The sequence below is a fragment of the Aspergillus sydowii genome (assembly GCF_001890705.1).
Source record: "Aspergillus sydowii CBS 593.65 unplaced genomic scaffold ASPSYscaffold_2, whole genome shotgun sequence".
Classification (NCBI taxonomy): Eukaryota; Fungi; Ascomycota; class Eurotiomycetes; order Eurotiales; family Aspergillaceae; genus Aspergillus; species Aspergillus sydowii.
The window spans coordinates 537,924-556,170 of record NW_024467860.1 but is presented as its reverse complement, the minus strand read 5'-3'; the positions used below and the strand labels follow the sequence as shown (position 1 = coordinate 556,170).

The 18,247-nt window shown below is 50.6% G+C and overlaps 8 protein-coding genes and 3 non-coding genes across 11 annotated transcripts; 9 read left to right on the top strand and 2 right to left on the bottom strand.

Moving 5' to 3' along the window:
• Positions 1–67: 67 nt before the first annotated feature.
• On the top strand, positions 68–1,966 carry ASPSYDRAFT_40459 (uncharacterized protein). The gene has a single exon (XM_040846090.1). It carries the CDS (start codon positions 293–295, stop codon positions 1,877–1,879), a length of 1,587 nt encoding a protein of 528 aa, XP_040705708.1. The 5' UTR covers positions 68–292; the 3' UTR covers positions 1,880–1,966.
• A 775-nt stretch (positions 1,967–2,741) lies between these two features.
• On the top strand, positions 2,742–2,829 carry ASPSYDRAFT_t49. The gene has a single exon. It is a non-coding gene; the product is annotated as a tRNA-Gln (tRNA).
• Positions 2,830–3,133: 304 nt separating this feature from the next.
• On the top strand, positions 3,134–3,219 carry ASPSYDRAFT_t50. Its single transcript has one exon. It is a non-coding gene; the product is annotated as a tRNA-Gln (tRNA).
• Positions 3,220–4,225: 1,006 nt separating this feature from the next.
• Positions 4,226–4,605, top strand: ASPSYDRAFT_40455 (uncharacterized protein). Its single transcript, XM_040846089.1, has one exon. The coding sequence runs from the start codon at positions 4,287–4,289 to the stop codon at positions 4,473–4,475; it is 189 nt and encodes a 62-aa protein (XP_040705707.1). The 5' UTR covers positions 4,226–4,286; the 3' UTR covers positions 4,476–4,605.
• On the top strand, positions 4,505–5,569 carry ASPSYDRAFT_595376 (uncharacterized protein). Its single transcript, XM_040849719.1, has one exon. The coding sequence runs from the start codon at positions 4,899–4,901 to the stop codon at positions 5,358–5,360; it is 462 nt and encodes a 153-aa protein (XP_040705706.1). The 5' UTR covers positions 4,505–4,898; the 3' UTR covers positions 5,361–5,569.
• ASPSYDRAFT_t51 lies at positions 4,673–4,762 on the top strand. The gene has a single exon. It is a non-coding gene; the product is annotated as a tRNA-Gln (tRNA).
• Positions 5,553–6,529, bottom strand: ASPSYDRAFT_595102 (uncharacterized protein). The gene has a single exon (XM_040849715.1). The coding sequence runs from the start codon at positions 6,288–6,290 to the stop codon at positions 5,745–5,747; it is 546 nt and encodes a 181-aa protein (XP_040705705.1). The 5' UTR covers positions 6,291–6,529; the 3' UTR covers positions 5,553–5,744.
• A 32-nt stretch (positions 6,530–6,561) lies between these two features.
• Positions 6,562–8,631, top strand: ASPSYDRAFT_27556 (putative dihydroxyacetone kinase (DakA); the record flags this gene model as incomplete). The annotated part of the gene is made up of 4 exons (XM_040844409.1): positions 6,562–6,571; positions 6,744–7,251; positions 7,308–7,933; positions 8,003–8,631. 4 exons carry the CDS (start codon positions 6,562–6,564, stop codon positions 8,629–8,631), a joined length of 1,773 nt encoding a protein of 590 aa, XP_040705704.1.
• Positions 8,632–11,138: 2,507 nt separating this feature from the next.
• On the top strand, positions 11,139–14,865 carry ASPSYDRAFT_85593 (putative GATA transcription factor (Ams2); the record flags this gene model as incomplete). Its single annotated transcript, XM_040851540.1, has 4 exons — positions 11,139–11,145; positions 11,210–11,363; positions 11,420–13,512; positions 13,568–14,865. The coding sequence occupies 4 exons, from the start codon at positions 11,139–11,141 to the stop codon at positions 14,863–14,865; spliced, it is 3,552 nt and encodes a 1,183-aa protein (XP_040705703.1).
• A 313-nt stretch (positions 14,866–15,178) lies between these two features.
• Positions 15,179–16,172, bottom strand: ASPSYDRAFT_40450 (putative ssDNA binding protein Ssb3). The gene is made up of 3 exons (XM_040846088.1): positions 15,821–16,172; positions 15,682–15,736; positions 15,179–15,560 (listed from the first exon to the last, which is right to left on the bottom strand). The coding sequence occupies exons 1-3, from the start codon at positions 16,064–16,066 to the stop codon at positions 15,487–15,489; spliced, it is 375 nt and encodes a 124-aa protein (XP_040705702.1). The 5' UTR covers positions 16,067–16,172; the 3' UTR covers positions 15,179–15,486.
• A 345-nt stretch (positions 16,173–16,517) lies between these two features.
• Positions 16,518–17,945, top strand: ASPSYDRAFT_143996 (microfibrillar-associated 1 family protein; the record flags this gene model as incomplete). Its single annotated transcript, XM_040841392.1, has 1 exon — positions 16,518–17,945. The coding sequence occupies one exon, from the start codon at positions 16,518–16,520 to the stop codon at positions 17,943–17,945; it is 1,428 nt and encodes a 475-aa protein (XP_040705701.1).
• Positions 17,946–18,247: the final 302 nt, after the last annotated feature.

Here is an 18,247-nt window from a genome sequence, read left to right as displayed (position 1 = left end):
ACTGTACCGTTCAACCATTCATGAATCATGCCCTGGTTTGATCCTCCAATGCAGGCCTGGGTCTGTGATTGCCCATCCCCATTTACCGCAAGGTCGCTAATTCCCCCACGGGGATGCCGCTCGAACATGCCCCGGTTCACCTCCAGACACCACGGGGCTTTAAGTCTCGGCTGACTCAATCTCAATAATTGCTATGGATGCCTTGGTCTAAGGACTTAAGAAGGCTGGTTTCTCGCGTCCCACAGCTGTCCATCTTCGGCGCTTAACTCGAATATTCCTTTCCACATCTATCATGGCCTACAAGGACATCCAAGTCAGGTCTGTTGGTCCTGAACTGGCCAGGGTGCTTCCCAACGACGACATCCCCTGGTATCGAAAGCGACACCTTCTCCGTCTCAATTTTGCCCTCCTGAGCCTCTTTCTTCTCTCCGCATCCGATGGCTACGACGGCACCCTGATGAATGGTCTGCAGGCTCTTCCTCGTTGGCAGGAGTTTATGAACAATCCAACCGGCGCATGGTTGGGCTTTGTGAATGCTGTACAAAACCTTTCGTCCTTCGTCCTCTATCCCATTGTCGCCTGGTGTAGTGACCGCTTTGGGAGAAAGACCACTCTCGGTATCAACTTTCTGTGGCTTGCTCTCGCCGTGGCCCTACAGACAGCGGCTAAGACCCCCACAATGTTCGTTCTAGGGCGGTTGTTCATCGGCGGCTCTTCTTCGTTTACTTCAGGTTCCGCTCCAATACTCATGGCGGAAGCTGCCTATCCCACTCATCGAGGTATCATCACGGCCATGTTCATGTGCGGCTGGCATGTCGGTTCCTTCCTTGCTGCCTGGGTTACATTTGGCGTCCGCAACACTCCCGACAACTGGTCCTGGCGCATCCCATCCCTACTCCAGTGTGCCATTCCCATACTCGCCTTCCCAGGCTTCCTCATGGCCCCTGAAAGCCCGCGATGGCTAGCATCAAAAGAGCGTGTAGAAGAAGCCCGCGCATTTCTCGTCAAGTACCACGCTGGCGGCGATGGAAACTCACCTCTCGCCAACTTCGAACTACAAGAGATTGTGAGCTCCCTAGCACTTGAGGCACAATACCGCAAATCCTCCTCGTGGCTGGACTTGCTCCGGGGCCGTGGAAACCTCCACCGCTCCTTCATCTCAGTCACACTCGGTATCTTCTCCCAATGGAACGGCGTCGGTATTGTCTCATACTACCTCGCCCCCGTCCTTAAAAGCGTCGGGGTCACATCCGTAACGAACCAAACCATGATTTCTGGCTTCCTCCAACTCTGGAATCTCATCCTTTCCGTCAGTGCAGCCTTCAATGTCGACCGCTTCGGCCGCCGTCCGCTCTTCCTCGTTTCCAGTGTCGGCATGCTATGCTCATACATTATCATCTCAGCTCTCTCAGGGTCCTTCGCACAAACGAACATTGCGTCAACGGGAACCGCTGTAATCCCGTTCCTCTTCATCTACTACGGCTTCTATGACATCGCGTTCACTCCCCTCCTCGTCTCTTATACCTGCGAGATCTGGCCATTCGATCTCCGCGCGAAGGGTCTAGCACTGGGGTTGAACAGTACCCGGGTAGCATTGTTCTTCAACACATTTGTCAACCCGATTGTTCTTGATGCAATCGCGTGGAAATATTATATCGTCTACTGTGTTATTTTGGTGATTATCACAGTCACTATATGGTTCTGGTATCCGGAGACGAAGGGCCATACATTGGAGGAGACGGCTACTCTATTTGATGAGGACGGGGAGCAAATAAGGAGAAGAATATCGTACTTGCCTTTGAAGATAACGGAATCGCCGCTGATATTTCGCACATTGAAAAGGCGTGATATATACCATATTGCTGACCGCTATCCCTAAGATCGTTGATATATAGCAATTACATCCTGTAGGGTGCCGTGGCATCAATCTACAGTAGCAGAAAGACCAACACATTGCCATGCTAACACATATTCTGTCCATGACCCCGAGGGGCACTGTCTGGTGCAATCTTCAGTGCTAAATGCGAGTTCGACCTTGCCTGAAACCTAATGCCCATCACCACCAAACTACTGATTTCTAGTTCCGGACAGTAGATGAAGAAGCTGAATCCTAAATTTTAGCGTTCACTTTATCTTTTCTATTGCCTCTTAAGATCACACACACATAGTCTTTATCTTCAAGCACCTTGGATCTATCTACCCAGCAACATCCTCAAACATTTCAGAACCTTTGCACTATTTACACAACTCTATAGGTATTATCGCCGAGCATAATCAACAATCACGAATAGTGTCTTCTGGCTTTCTCCCGAAATCCGTGGTGTTATCATACTTTTGGTAAGGGAGACTCATCCGTGACATTAGTGAACAATATAAATGACTCATTCCACGAATCAAAATGTGTGCATCGCACTTTCTCCAACTGGCACGTAAATACCGAACCTTAGCAGTCGCTCCTTCCGGGACCTACCTTCCTTTACTAGGTCAATCCCACTCCCCATTCAGGAAGGTGCTGCCTACCTTCAGCTCCAGCTACAGCCAGCTACGGGTAAAGGAGACGGAGTCGGTCGCTCCTTCTCAATTAGCTGGCTGTGCCTTTTTTTACGTAAACATTGTAGCACATAACTAACTATCCATGGGGGCGAGCCATTTTTGCGTTGCCCTAACTTGGGGTTTCTGTACACCTTAGATTCAATGTCCCACTGATAAGTCAAAGTAAAATTCCCGACCACAACAACTAAGGTCTTGTGGTCTAATGGTTATGACATCAGACTCTGATACATATTAGAGTCACATCTGGTAATCCCGGTTCGATCCCGGGCAGGACCTCTCCTTTTTTGAGCTTTTTTAAAAGCATTTATCCTGCGATGCTCCAGAGCCTTTTTTTTTTTTTTTTTTTTTTTTCCTTATCGGATGCGACACACTGGTTTCAGATTAAATACAGCTTAAATAAAAGCCTTTCCAACTCCGTGGTTACTTACACACGCTGAACACACAGTCACAAGGCAAGCGCCAGGCACAAGCTGGCCAGCGGGACCTGGGAGGCTGACGGGAAGACCCGTAATTTCCCCTTTCGGCTGCGGTTTAGCCCTATCTCAACAGTGTAATTTCTCCCGGCGACCAAACATCTGCCGGTCGTATGGTCTAATGGTCATGACATCAGACTCTGATTACTTAGAGACATATCTGGTAATCCCGGTTCGATCCCGGGTACGACCTCGTATGGCTTTGTTCTGTTTTGTTTTTGCTTCTGGCTTTTGGAGCTGTTGGTTCGTGGTGATGGATGATGGCGACGTTTGGTGTGGTGAGTGAGGTATGAGTTTAATCGCGTCTGCTCCAAAGTAGATCGGTTGTCCCTAGGACCGAGAACAATCTGCGAGGCGGCCTACCAGTAGGTTCCTGGAAGGCAGCTCATCATACAAGTCTGGAAAAAAGGAGTACATTGCAAGGGTAACAAAGTGCGCTGCAATCATTAACTAGTACTTAACAGATCTTGCCCGCTGCGCAAGAACCAATGTTATGGTCGCTGGTGCAACTGCAGCTTGTTTGATGGACTTTCGTGTCATAACCTATAGTAGTTGTTTGCGTATCTTGAGAACAGGTACAAGTCTGGAAGTTGTCTCTGCGGGTGATATAGTACTGCGCCAGATGAAGGCAGGGAGCATTGAAGGAGTGAGTGCGAGACGAGGCTGGAAGTTGTAGGGGAGGCTGTCGGGCTACCTGGAACAATCTCTCATGGGGCCGATGGGGCCACCGGTAGACGTAATTAGCCGGCATGCGTTTGTCGCCAAATGCCTAGTATCTGTCGAGTTAGGAAGGCTGGCTCCTCGTTTTACTCGGCCGATGCAATCTTTCGCGCAATAATGGCGCCGTGCCATCTCCAAATTATAGCGCCTCAGTCGTGCCGTGGCACCTCTTGGCCGGGACGCGCGCTCCGCAAGACGTCGTTCAAGTGATCGGCAATTCTCTGGAACGCCAATGTCAAACCCCTGCAAGGTGTTAGATTTGGGGTAAAAAGCGGCATCGCTCCTCTCCGAGCTGGAGAACGAAGACGTGGTGACTGGTGAGCCGATTGGGCTCGGAAAAGCCACGGCGCTCCTACAAGCCATGTGCTTGCTTTTCCGGACGGCTTCGCTTTCCAGGATACGCCAGTGCGTCGCCTGCAGGGATCCTCCCCCGGGATGGGGCCTTATTGGCGTGTAAGGTGTATATACCCTCGGAAAACTTCAACGACGTGAGATCTCGCTGGCGGGTAATATACTGACCATTCGGGACATGATTAGTAAATGTCGCCGGGTGAACCTGATGCCTGGACAGGATTTACCGAGACTTTTGAGGTGACTGTGTCTTTGGGTGCCAATTATGTCTGGTTTTTTGGTTGGCGAATGTGCCCTCGAAACTTGTGGGTTGTTGAAATTATATATAATGGGAGTTGTACATATTTTGTATGTCAGTTGGGGCCTTGGGGGTATTGAAAAATAAAGCTGATATTATAACGACTCCGAGAAGAAACGGGTTAAAATAGATTTTAAGTCCCCATTGAAATTGATTCGCCATCCCAAATTGGACGATTGTTGCTGTGAATACTGAATCGACAGGTAAAAGCCCCTATTAGGGGCGACTTTTGTTTAGACTCAAGTAGTCAACTTTTTAACAGAATACTAACCAATCAGGTCTTGTGGTCTAATGGTTATGACATCAGACTCTGATACCATAATTAGAGTCACATCTGGTAATCCCGGTTCGATCCCGGGCAGGACCTCTTCTCTTTTTTTTTTTTTTTTTTTTTCGGATCTTTACCCCGTGTAGAACCAATCTGACAAGCCAAAAACCCAGTTAGTAGACAGTAATTGAGCATACGGTGCACAGTGGTATTTACAGGACAGGATTCAGATCTTATGAAGCACAGCAACTCATGTGAGTATTGCCAGGAACCAACGGAGGAGTCTACAGAGTACCTTTGTACGTCCCTTGAAGATCCCGGCCGAGAATCAGAGGGCCGAAGTCAAGTGAGTGGCAGACCCCTTGTTGTCTGGAGTTCCGTGGTAGGTATGCCGCACACCGCAGTGCTGGGCCCCTGGGAGGAAAGTCCAGAAGCGGATGGAGACAGTCTGGACCGCAAGAGGCTCACGTGGGAGTCTGAGCTTTTCGATCCACCTTCTGGAACAGCCCCGAGCTCGCAGCTGGAAACAGCATTGATCCAGGAGTCCCACGAAAATCCCCCGGCGGAGCAACCACAGCGAAGATCCCCTGCAATTTCTCAGTCGCATGACCTCTCCTGCGACGGTCGAGATTATCGTGCTGACAATTACCCTGCCCAACAATCATCAGCAATGCTATCAATGATGAGCCCTCCGTGACGTGTCCAAACACCACTGCGATGGTCATGGAATCGGCACCAGACGTACGTAATTATCTGAACATTATTGCATGAGAGCCAGCGTCCGGCCGCCAATTCCCGGGCACTGAATGCAAGAGTGATAGGCACAGCTTCTGAATGGTGGGAGCTGGAGCTTGAGACCGAAATGTGGGGTGTATTATGCCACCTCCCCAAAGCCACCAGTCGAAATAGAAAAAAGAAACACGAGTGACGAGATGATTCACCACCGGTCACCGGGACTTGAGCTCCAGGCAGAGTTCTTCCAGAGACTCCCACTCAATGTTTCTTGATTGACTACGGGGCTGGGCGGGATCTCCGCAGAAGGTAATCCGAAGCGCTGGCACGTCGCTGTGTCTCCGATCCGTTACCGGATTTGTGAGATCAGTTCCAGTTCCTGATGTATGGATGGGGTCATGCACCCGAACCTGTTCATGTGAGCGTGAAAAAAACGGACAACACGAAAAAAGGTACGACAGCAATTGACCTCGGAAGCTCCTTGCCTCTGCTTGGTTACGCCATCTTCAAACGGCCACCTGTGAATTTGGTCGAAGGTGCTTATATCTTCTCTATTTATCCAGCGCGCCCTCCCCCCCTCTCTTCGGCTCTCTATACTTTCCCCTCTTGCTTCTTCCCTGTCGTACTCGACTCCTTCCATCCGTCCCCTTCCCCCGTCTCCACCCTTACTTGCACTGCGGTTCTCGCTGCAATTGCGTCCTTCACGCACGCACTCCTCGACACATTTGATCCAAATTTTGAGGTAAGCTTCCACCCTGCCATTGAAAAAGGGCAGACGTTCTATTTCAAGCCCGCCGGAGGCGAGACCATGAAACAGAGGCTGATGGGGAGAGATCAACTTTGCAGTACACGCCAAAGTTCTCCACTTTTCCCCCGCTGGAGCCGGGCTGAGCATTGATCTATTGTCCAACACCGCGACAGTGTCCCTGGAAAAACCACGCAATAGCCGGAATCTTCGCTTGGAGTATTATTGCCCAGACTTGCAAGGAACAGGCGCGTGCGCAAACATATAAAGGAAGGTGTTCCGGCCTCTTGGACGACTGTCTTCCAACTTCTGGTTGCGCATTGCAATTATAATCGGGCTCTACTATCGTCCTACCCCACCACACGCTCGAGCTCCGACGTCATAACAGTTTCCCCGGACGCTGATCTCCCAACTGTTCGCCATGGCGCAGAGTACGTTATTTCCAAGTCTCCTCTTTCTCGCATTTATGATTCCGGCCAATTCTCGTTGGCATTTACTTCCTGCCACCCCCACATCGCTCCCCCCTCCATGATCACCATGAAGTCAGATTACTCCACAAAATATGCTAGAACTGAGGCCGAACTGTGCGCTAACGCTCCCCAGCAAAACATTTCTTTTCCGACCCCACTCATCTGGTGCACACTGCGCTAAACTCCCTGACACTCACAAACCCTTCTCTCGCACTCGACCATGAGCACAAGGTCATTTTCCGCCGACCAGAAGCCGTAAAGAAGGGAAAGGTGGCTATTGTTACCGGTGGAGGCTCAGGCCACGAACCCGCTTTCGGAGGATATGTCGGCCAGGGTCTTTGCGATGCTTCCGTGGCGGGGACCATTTTTGCTTCTCCGTCTGCAGAGCAGATTCGCATTGCCGCGATGGAACGCGTTAACCACGAGAACGGAGTGCTCATAATCCCCATGAACTACACTGGTGATGTTCTGAACTTTGGTATGGCCACAGAGAAGTCCCGGGCTGCCGGTATCAGAACCGAATTCTTCGCCATGAATGATGACGTTGGCGTTGGAAAGCTGAAGGGAGGCAAGGTCGGCCGCCGCGGAATTGGAGGTGGTATCTTTACCCTGAAGATCGTCGGGGCTTTAGCAGAGTCAGGGTAAGTTACCGCCGTCCTGCTACTTGTGTCTGATCAACTTTGTTGACATTGTCTAGTGCCTCGCTTGATCAAGTCTATCAAACTGCTCAGCTAGCAAACGCCAACATTGTATCGGTGGGTTCCTCTCTGGAGCACGTCCACGTGCCTGGCAGAGAGCCCTCAGATGATTACATTCCTCACGGCGAGGTTGAAGTTGGCATGGGTATTCATAATGAGCCAGGATCTCACCGGATCAAGGCTACGCTTGTGGAATTGGTTTCGACAATGCTCCTTCAATTGCTCGACCACAACGATCCTGACAGAGCCTATATCACTCGTAAGCCGGAAGACCAGTTTGCGCTCCTGATCAACAACCTCGGAGGTGTCAGCACCCTCGAGCTGTCGGGTATCACCGATGAGGTCTATCGTCAGCTCAACAAAGACTACAAGATCAAGCCAGCCCGAGTCATCCAGGGCACATTCCTCACTAGTCTTAACGGGATGGGCTTCAGCATCTCACTACTCAAGCTGGCAGACACAGGGCTGGGCCCTGGCAAGTCCTTCCTTGAGCTCCTCGATGCCCCCGCTGAGGCAATCGGCTGGGCCGCACCCATCAGCCCCGAGAGCTGGGAGTACCGAAACAAGCCCGGAGTTGAAATGAAGAAGGTCAAAGCTGCCGAGCAGCCGCCCAGCAACGTCAAGCGTACGTAATTTTCCCATTCAAACGTCCGACTACCAGGCCTGTTAGGGTTCATGCTAACATGAGTAATAGTGGACATCGCCCAGATTCGCAAAGTCCTTAATGCTGCCCTCAACAGCGTCATTAAAGCAGAGCCCCAAATCACACGCTACGACACGATCGTTGGAGATGGAGACTGCGGCATTGGCCTCAAGCGTGGCGCCGAAGCTGTCCTCGCACTCATCAATGATACTTCCGTCGACTTCAATGACGATGTGATCCACACCATCAATCGCATCGTAACAGTCGTTGAGAACACCATGGATGGTACCTCTGGCGCCATCTACGCTATATTCTTGAACGCCCTCCTCCACGGACTACGCGAGCAAGACAAGGGCTCTTCAACAGCTGCCGACATCGACGTCTGGGGCTCCGCTCTGAAGTATTCCATCACAGCACTCGGAAAATACACACCTGCTCAACCGGGCGATCGAACCATGATCGACGCACTTGTCCCCTTTGCTAAGACGCTTGCGGACAAGAGAGACGTGCGTGCTGCCGCCAAGGCTGCGGAGGAAGCCACCGAAGCCACAAAGCACATGAAAGCCTCGCTCGGGCGTACAGTGTACGTTGGTGGTGAGTCGGAGTGGGTGGGTAAGATTCCCGACCCTGGCGCCTACGGTCTCATGGAGTTCTTCAACGGGCTTGCAAGTGCTCTGTGAGCGAGGTTGTTCGGTTTGGATGAACAAATAATAAAACCGCTTGGTCTGCCAGAGAGACGCTTTCTTAAGTACATATTTATAAATAATTTTTCGTTTTCGTGGGTTGTTATTTAGCATAATTTGATGATGCCATGAGCGGATTAGCAAATGAATAAACCCCAGGTTCAATTGTATTACTCATGTTTATCCTAATACTATTTTCCCTCCATTCTCTCTTTTCTCCCTTTCGTAGCATCAAGCTCAGCAATGATCCATCCTCGGCATACTTCCCAAAACCTTACAGTTATCGACCCGTTTCACCACCGTCCCTCCCTACCCGAAAGGCCATGATGAAGATATGGTCTGCACTCAAAGACCCGTGGCTAATCTGATATCGTCATCAGAAACGACGGGTAGAAAAAGGAGGCCTAGATATTCCAAAATTCAAGTATACGTCGGAATATCAGACCGAGAGTCGAAGAGTGAGGGATGGTATGGCCGAATTTGTAGTCCAAAAAGCTGTTATTTCAATGACATTCTTTAAGATTTCACCTCTCGCCAGTATTGACAAAAAGAAGAAATGGAGATTGACTGCTGTTGAGTCCCCGGTACTAAGCTTCTGATAACAAGTACATAGTCGGTACGTTGTGGTTTTACACATAGTCTGGTGCAGCTGGAAACCATAAAAATGCTTTATTGGCTTGTATTGTTTGTTTGGATTAGAGTCATTTAGCCGACTGAGAGCAAGAAGTAGATGTGTGGGAGTGCCGATGCTGTTTCCTAACAACCAAGTAAGTAGCTTTGTTCTTTGATGCTAGAGCCATTCCCCAGGATTTCGGAATGTTAAGTGGATTCGCCTTATTGAGATACGGCATCCGTTTGTTTCCCGCCAATAGTGATGATGGAACATACAAGTTAGAACTACGGTTGATGATGGAATTACGGCAGAGGCGGCTGCCATATTGGCCCTGGGCCCAAAAAGCTTCGAAGTCAGCCAGCCTAGGTAATATCACGTGAATGTAAAACTCTAGGCAGACAAGACAAGCTTGAATGGGTGATTAGAGCGGCCAGTTTGCAAAGTTATCTACGATGATTGCCAAAAGGAGAGTGCATGGTGCAATGCTCGGCTGACTTGGATGGCAAGATGTCTGGACTAGTTCAGAGTGCTGGGTCCGTTGATAGATGCTCCCCGATGAGGCCAAGGTTGGCACTGAGAGTTAGGATCATTGCCTTCGCGTCGACCTTGTGATAAGCTACGCCTCCACGGGAGGTTTGATAGTGGACATGTGGGATATGAGTGTTGCGCGGCTCAACGGGAGGTGAGTGATGAGTAATGCTTGGATCCAAAGATGGGCGTCTTACGATGATGAAAAGCCCAGTCGCACTGATGAAATGAGACGCGAATGATGGAAGAGCATGAATGGATTGTCTTCCTGGGATGGAAACCACACTTGGTGGTGGATATAGTAGATGGAACCTAGTATCATACACGGAGACCGCGGTATGGATGGACAAGCGTGGCGATGACGCAGATAGAAACCAAATAAGCGGAAGAGCCAAAAAGAAGACTAGACACAAAATGAGGTGAGTTAGCGCTTCAGCTGCTAAGTGTGGTGGATGGGAGGGACTGCGATGAGGTTGCAAGTCAGTGTTGGTATTGCCTCATGGAACCGGAGAGATATGAGTCATCTGATATCGCATGGTTAATACAAAAGAGGGGTAAGCCTCAAATCTGGATGTCTGCGTCGGACGCTGGCAGTATAAGAAGGGGCGAGGGAACCTGATTGCTCTTGTCGACTTCAAACCACCTTCAACTGGCATTGGAAGTTGCAGAGGTCTCCCACGTTCAGGCTAAAGCTTGCCGGCTTCCCTGTTTGCCGTGTTTGTTTGTTAAAATCACGTGACAACCGCGTATGTGGGGCAAGCTTCCGTAATTCGCGAATCGCGGGCGTTCAGTTTGGCGGCGCGTCGCCCAGTCGCGATCTGCTGGAAAGCTTCACGTCTTTTATGTAAGGGCGTCTCTTCAATCTTCCCCCATTCATCCATTTCTCCCAACCTCTCCGCCGTCCCTGCTTCCCGAGCTGCAGCTCCTCGACGTGTCGGATGAAGAAGAAAAGAAAGACCGGCTCCCCTCCCTCCTAGCTTCTTCACCGCTTCCTTCTCCTTTCGCTGCTACCTCATCCCGCGTTTACATTCCGGAGATCGCTCCTACGACCTCGTTGCATACCGCTGCACTCTCCCGGTCGACGGACGTCCAATTCGTTCAGATTTGCCGATCGATAGGACATTGTGGGATTCGAACCTGGCAACCTTGCTTCGGCTTTTTTTTCGCTCAATTGTGGCTGTTGTGGAACGCATTCTTACCCATCTCGTGTCCCTCAGATTGAATTTTCCACGCCCACCTGACCTTTAACACACGAACAACTTTCACTTAATCTATTGGTTTAATCCTACGCCTGGTCATTGCTTATGAAAAGTGTCTACTATCTGGTGGGATGGATTCTCAGGACGGGATTTCCGTCCGGCCCATGAGGCGTAAGCTTGATCTCTTTACCGTTACTTCGTTGGACGTGCTAACCAGTGGGCCTGGAATCTCTAGTTAAGGTACTTTATACATTTGATAACGACAATAAAACGAACTGCTTGGCCCGATGGCCGCATCTTCTTGACATACAGACCGCCGCCCTGGACGAGAAAACTCAGATTGGAGTGATCGAGCTTAAAACCTGCATTCAAGCCATTGTTTCTGCTAGGTGGGTGTTACGGCTTCGCAGATGCTTGAGCTGTCTGCTAACTGTGTGTTGATTAGTCCGGAACTGGTCGCTCAGCTGGGTCAGGATTATACCGTCTACGCCTATGATTATTCCGAATATGAGACGCCCCTCGTCGGACAGGGAATGCTATCATGGGTTTTGGCGTCATCGTCCCCAACGCCCAATGCACCAGCACACCAGTCAATGACAATGGTAACAGGCCGTGTTTGCAAGAACGTGCTGGGCTTGTTTTCGAAGGGTGCTCAGGAAACGCTGGAGGTTAAACTGCGCTTGGTGCCTGTACCGACGGCGATGCAAAGCGAGTATCTGCAAAGCATGCAGAAATATCGAGAACTAAGCAACGTTATTCCGCACGAGTTCGATGCCCAGACCTGGACGGACTTCATACGCCAAAATCCCGACGTGATGACGCCGACATCTCAGGCCGCAGCCCAAGCACCATCTCCGATGGACCATTCCGCGATTGAAAAATTTCATCAGATTCTCAGTGCAGGCTCCACGCCAAGGGAAGTGATGTCGATGCCCACCAACCCTCCATTTCGGCCCTCATCGCCCGCACAATCCAATCTCAGCACAGCAAGCAGAGTCCAGACCCCAGGGGGTCAGTTCCAGCTCCAGCACCAGCAAGATCAGCCGCCATCACGACCATCACATTTGGAACGGAGCCAGAGCGATGTTATCCGTCCTTCGTCTAGTGCTTCCATGCGTGATGCCGATTTTAATGCCTTTGCAAGGTCTAGCCGTAGGGATTCGATACAGTCGGGTTATGGCAGCTGCGACGAATCGGGCGAACAACAGCCACGGAAAAGAGCAAAGCTGTACCGAGCTGAAGCTCCTGGAAAGGCAGATCTAAATATTGAACGACAGCCAAGCTCTTTGAGAGTGGCTGCCAGCACAGCAGCTTCTGTTCGGATCCATCGCCCGACACCAATCAACCCTCTCATTTCTGCGGCTCAGAATTCAGGCGAAGAGCCGATCCGGCCCCCTACTCCCATTTCCGACATGAACAGTTTACCCCGCCGTGTACGCCCCCTTCCAAGCCTCCTTCGGGAGTCATCAATCCAGAGCAACACTCAATATACCTCTCCGTATCCCATGAGCGATGACCATCCCTCGGTAGAACCGACTGCAACATCGCCCGCGGAGTCCCGGTACCAGGGTCTTTTTGAGCCATCCTTCAGTATGCCGTCTTCTCCACCGGTTTTGGATTACGGGTTTCCCACCAGGTCTAGTCCAGTTCTTCCACCCATGGCGGCTGATCTGGATTCTGGATTCATGAGTGGTGGTATTGATGAACTATTGGATGATGAGCTCGGCCCTCCAATCGACGGCAGTACAAGGCCAGCATCAAAAAACACAGCTCGATCAAAGCGAACAGTTCGCTCAGCCGCTCAAGCCAGCTCCCCTGCCAACGTCATTGAAATACCTGATACCCAGCCCGCGAATCATTCTGCCAGCGAGGCGGCTCCAGACCGGCAGTCTCAGCTACAGAACCAAGCCGAGATTTTTCCTGCGAATGAAATGCCTGCTGAACAACAGAAACAGCAGCAGCAGGCCACGGAAGTTGCGGTTGCGCCTCCTCGCGCTTCCCAAATAGCCTCACGACCTTCTTCGCGACCTTCTTCGCGCGCTAGCGTGCGGCAAACACACAAGCCACTAGCTCCAGCTCCCATCTCCCAGAGTGAACTGGAGCAACTTCTTAGTGCGATTCCCGCCAGTGACCCAATCACTGGACAATGGCCAGCACCCTCCAGTGATATTGGCACCGCTGAGACTCCAGGTGCGCAGCTCACTAGCGAAGATGGCAAGCCTCGCAGCGGGGCAGGAGCCAGACGGATGAAGCAGGTTAAGCAAGTTCAGGCACGTCTCGAGAAGTGTATCCGGGACGGACAAGTTCCGCCATACTGTGAGAATTGTGGCGCCATCGAGACACCTACGTGGCGTAGAGCGCACTCCAAGGAAATCAAGGGGACCGAAGATGAAGCGAATGAACTCGCCAAGGACCCGTTGGTGTTTTTCTGGCGAACAGTCGATAAAGATGAACAGGAAAAAGTCACCAAGTTCAAGATTTACAAGAAAAGCCTGGCGGACGCAGACAAGGATTTTGCTCAAGTCCTGCTTTGCAACCGTAAGTGACAACTCCCACTATAAATCTTCATAACCAGGCACTGATTTTCCCAAAGCTTGTGGTCTTTGGCTTCACAAGTTTAGGTTTATGCGTCCTGAACACAAATGGAACAAAACTAGCTATAACAAGAAGAAGCGTCCCCCGAGAAACCGGAGGGGAGGTGGCCCACTCTCGACCGACAACCGCAACCGAAGCGAGTCATCCAAACCGGAGGCATCGTCACCTGGAATTTCAGACACATCGTCACCAGCAGCTGACGATGACGCCACCCCCTGTCCCGATAACGACGTCAACAAAACCGGCGAAGACGATCAGGACAAGAATGATGATGCTCAAGAGCGACCAGCAAAGCGCCGTCGCGCAAATAGCATGGAACCCCGGAAGTCATCTGATACAGCAGGAAGCCGCTGGCAAGAAAAAGATGCAGTGGAAGCGCTTCAACGGGCTATTCAGTCTAGCCCGGCTAGAAATCTTGCAGTTCGCAATGCTTCAGCCCCGGGTGAGAACAATCTTACTCCCAAGCCAGTGAGGAGAGTCTTGTTTCCTAATTCACAGAACGAGGGGGGTCCTTTGAAAGCATTAGGCCAGTCAGTATTAAACAGCCCTAAGCGAAGCTCGCGAATTCCCAACTCCCAGGAATCAAATAAAGAATCCGGCGAGAAAGAAAACCAGGCTGCAACTGGCCTGGACCGGCTTTTCGAGAGTCCCTCGTTCGACCTGGACATGTGTGCTAGTCCCACTCCTAAGCGTCGAAACCAACGCCTGAATATTGGGGACAAACGGCACTCGCTTCCGTCTATCTCACCGGCTGCCAAGTCTCGAAGAGACGGGGCTCCGGATACCACTCCAACTCGACACTCTGCACGTCGGCTCCAACGTGTTCAGAGCAGCCCGGGATCTGTGTCTCGCCAGAATCGAACGCCTGGGCGATCGCGTTCCAATTTCCCCGACCTTCCTGTATTGTCTGATGATATCTTTGGCGCTGCGGCATTCCAAGGGATGGACGATATGATTGTTGACATTTTCTCGGATGATGCTGCACTCCACACAGACTCATTATTTGGGCTCGACTCTAGGAACTCGACGCATAACAACTGGAACGATTGGCTCCCATCAGACTGCATTTCCCCATCCAGATCAGATGGGAATCAGAATAACGAAAATTCGACGGACATTATAAACGCGCTCCTGTCCGATCCCGATCTTCAGAAGGGCATGCTTGAGTACCCCGACCCGAGCGCCCTTGACTCTGGTTTCTTTAGTTCCGATGCTCTTCAGGCTGAAAGAATGGTGGTTGACGACAAGAACGATACGTCGGCAAATCAAACCTCCGCCAGTTCGGAACAAGTTTAGGATCATGTTTTACGAGTTTCTTACAGTTTCTTACAGTTGGTTATTTTGTACTTTCTTTTTATCCCGTCATATTTCCAGCGAAGGCGTTTGGGGCATTTTCTTCTCGCATCATACCACGAAAAGCATGGAGCTTCGTGATATTCATGGGTGACGGCAGCATTCGCTTTTATTTCATATTATACCTCGGAATAGTTGGGGGACGGTTTGTACCAGATCCGAAGCAAATAATACAGATGCAGATTAGCTGTATACACTACCAAATACATTATCATACCACATTGGATTTACTCTTAACCACTATTAGTAGTTGTATTGGGGTTGTAATGTTGCACTACTGGTCGCTTGCAATACGAGGAATAAATCATGAAGTTTTTTTATCCCGGCCAAACAGTCAATGCTAAGTTAGATTCACTTCTGTCTACATCAGTCCAAAGCATATAAGATCCTCGCCATCAAATCCGGCTTTCCGTCCATAACTAGGGTATATGAGATGGCAACAAATTAAAGCTGCCACGTAATGCCATGCAGGTCGCAGGCAGAATTCGTTTGTCGCAGATTCAGTAAATAGTGCTTATGATTTAATAAGCCATCGAAATCTCCACAAAGCTAGAAAGAATAAATCTACTCGGCCGAATCGTAAAAAATGGGTTTCAGCTTGTGTGTCACATCGACGACTTTCTCGTAGATTTTGTAGTCTAGCGTTTGGGAGATATGTTAGTTACTGATCCGCTCGTGATAAAAAAAAAAAAAAGGAAACCATAGTGGGCATGGTAAAAGAAACAACAGAGTTCCAGAACCCGCTGAGATAAAACATACCACAAGAGGCAGGATTCCCCCAATCCGTCGTTGCAAGAACCCGAATTCCGAGACCCTATTATTATATACCCCATTAGCAACCGAAAATAATCCAAACGGCCTCTGTTTCATGCCATAGATGTAGCTAGGCTGTACATACCTGACCACCCTCCACCTCCGCAACCTTCCCAACAACCTCAACAAGCTTTCCCATCTGCAAATGTGAATCAGGCTTCAGGATAAGCGTAACCTCGCCATGGGACCCGCAGGTTATTGTCGCCGTGTCGCCGCGCAGCGCAGTAACAGTTCCGAGGAGGCGCACTGGTGGTGCGGAGCGCGAGCTGGAGGTGGCGGGGTTGAAGGCGTGGAGGTGGGACGGGAGAATGCGGGGAGTTTGGAGAGACATTTTGTATTTTTGTTCTGGAATTTATATGCAAAGTAATCGATGGTGTTGTTTGGCGTCAGGTTTTGATAATTGGGGGGAGGTGTGTGTTTTCGTTGTTGAAGTTCTGGTTGTATATTGGCGGGGATGGATCGGAAATTGAAACGCGTGAGACTGACACGAAGGCACGTGATCCATTTAATTTGCCAAGACTCTGGCGGAGTTATCGATTTCGAGATTTGAGATAGCTAGCAGCTGATAGCTGCAAGTTTTCGAGCAATCTATGCGCTGCGGCCCAGCGTTTGATTATAGCTTCACTTTTAATTTTAACTATTTAGTTCGGAGCTAATATCTCACATTCATGTTGGATTGGTTTCTCCGATAATCTCTATTTTCCCATCCTCCATAATATTCTCGCGTGCTATCTATTCGCCTTTGGAGACCGAACGCCAAAGCGAAATAGAGCACTGACACAATGCCGCCCCCATTTCCGACCTCGCATCGCGGTATGACCGCGAACCCTGTCAGACCTGGCCGATACCGACCCGGAAAGGCAGTCGCCGAGGAACCGTCGTCTTCGGAAGAGGAAGAAGAGGACAACGAAGAGGAGCTCCGCGAACAGGAACGGAAGAGACTGGAAGAGCAAAAACGGAAGCAGAAAACCGCACCGAAGGCGACTTCGTTTCCTGGGGCTAAGACAGTGACGAAGGGGGTTAAAGATGTTAAGATTGAACAAGAGGAGGAAGATGAGGAGGGGTTTGTGACGGAGGAAGAAGAAGAGGAAGAGGAGGAGGAAGAGGAATCGAAGGGAGACGCGCCGACTCCATCAGCCGAGCCTGTAAGGCAGGTTTCAAAACCTCAGAAGGATGAAGAGGAGGAATCAGAATCAGAAGAGGAGGAAAGTTCAGAAGAAGAAAGTAGCTCAGAAGAGGAAGCTCCCCGGCGTGTCCTTCTTAGACCTACATTCATCAAAAAGGACAAACGAAGCAACGGCCCAGGAGAATCACAAGGTGGAGTCGGCACAGGCGCTGATTCCATAGCGGAAGCAGAGGCGCGGGCGGCCCAACGGCAAGAGAAAGCAGACGCGCTGGTTCGCGAGCAGATCGAGAAAGACGCCATCGCACGTAGCTCAGCAAACAGGGCTTGGGATGACGACGAGACAATGGCCAACGAGGAGGCCGCTATCGACGACACAGACGGGAAGGATCCGGAGGCAGAATACGCAGCTTGGAAGCTCCGCGAGCTTAAGCGCATTAAGCGCGAGCGTGAGGCGATTGAGGAAGCAGAAAAGGAACGCGAAGAGATCGAGCGCCGCAGGAACTTGACGGCCGAAGAGCGTGAACGGGAGGACCAGGAGTTCATCGCGAAGCAGAAAGAGGAGCGCGATGCCACTCGTGGTCAGACCGGGTACATGCAGCGATACTTCCACAAGGGTGCGTTCTTCCGTCCGGAACTGGAAAAGGAGGGTCTCGACCAGAGAAATGCTATGGGGGCTCGATTCGTTGACGATGTCTCCCGGGAGACACTGCCGCAATACATGCAAATTCGTGATATGACAAAACTAGGAAAGAAGGGTCGAACGCGGTACAAGGATCTTCGATCCGAGGATACTGGACGTTTCGGAGATGGCTTCAGTAACAGACGTCGTCAAGATGCGCCCATCGGAATCACAGATGAGCGATTCCTACCTGATCGCGGAGATGACCGTCCTAAGGGCCCTACGGGTGCAAATGCTTCTGCGATGCGCGAGAGGCGCAGGTCAAGATCGCGATCGCGATCCCCAAGACGGGACCGGGATCATTCTTCAGATAGGCATAGCCCTGATACGAGCAGTCGCAGGAAACGGAGCCCTTCACCTTACGAGGACCGTGACAAACGGAGACGAATGGGGAGCGTTTCTTAAGTCATTCAAATGTAATTTCTATGGGGCGTTGATGTGTAAATTAAGGCATGGGAAGCTTTGGTTATGATGCATGAAATGTAAAAGGCCTTTTTCTTTTCCTTCAATCATGTTCACTCATATTTCCACTCTCAACAATGAGAGACGCCCTCACGGGCTTCTGGGTATCTTCTGCTTATAAAGTGTGGTGGATCGAGTTCGCCCACGGGCATTAAAGCGTCTGGCAGCAGGTCTTTTTCTTTACCATCCATTCCCGTGTATAGGGATTGTATATGGTCTGTTACTCTGGACGTGAAAGAGCTGTA

Excerpts from the sequence above, each read along its gene's own strand:
- ASPSYDRAFT_40459 (XM_040846090.1), top strand. The coding sequence starts at position 293 with ATGGCCTACAAGGACATCCAAGTCAGGTCTGTTGGTCCTGAACTGGCC.
- ASPSYDRAFT_40455 (XM_040846089.1), top strand. The coding sequence starts at position 4,287 with ATGTCGCCGGGTGAACCTGATGCCTGGACAGGATTTACCGAGACTTTT.
- ASPSYDRAFT_595376 (XM_040849719.1), top strand. The coding sequence starts at position 4,899 with ATGAAGCACAGCAACTCATGTGAGTATTGCCAGGAACCAACGGAGGAG.
- ASPSYDRAFT_595102 (XM_040849715.1), bottom strand. The coding sequence starts at position 6,290 with ATGCTCAGCCCGGCTCCAGCGGGGGAAAAGTGGAGAACTTTGGCGTGT.
- ASPSYDRAFT_40450 (XM_040846088.1), bottom strand. The coding sequence starts at position 16,066 with ATGTCTCTCCAAACTCCCCGCATTCTCCCGTCCCACCTCCACGCCTTC. Across the intron at positions 15,737-15,820 it reads CGGAGGTGGAGGGTGGTCAG|GGTCTCGGAATTCGGGTTCT; the intron begins GTATGTACAGCC and ends ATATAATAATAG. Across the intron at positions 15,561-15,681 it reads GGGGAATCCTGCCTCTTGTG|ACTACAAAATCTACGAGAAA; the intron begins GTATGTTTTATC and ends CCCAAACGCTAG.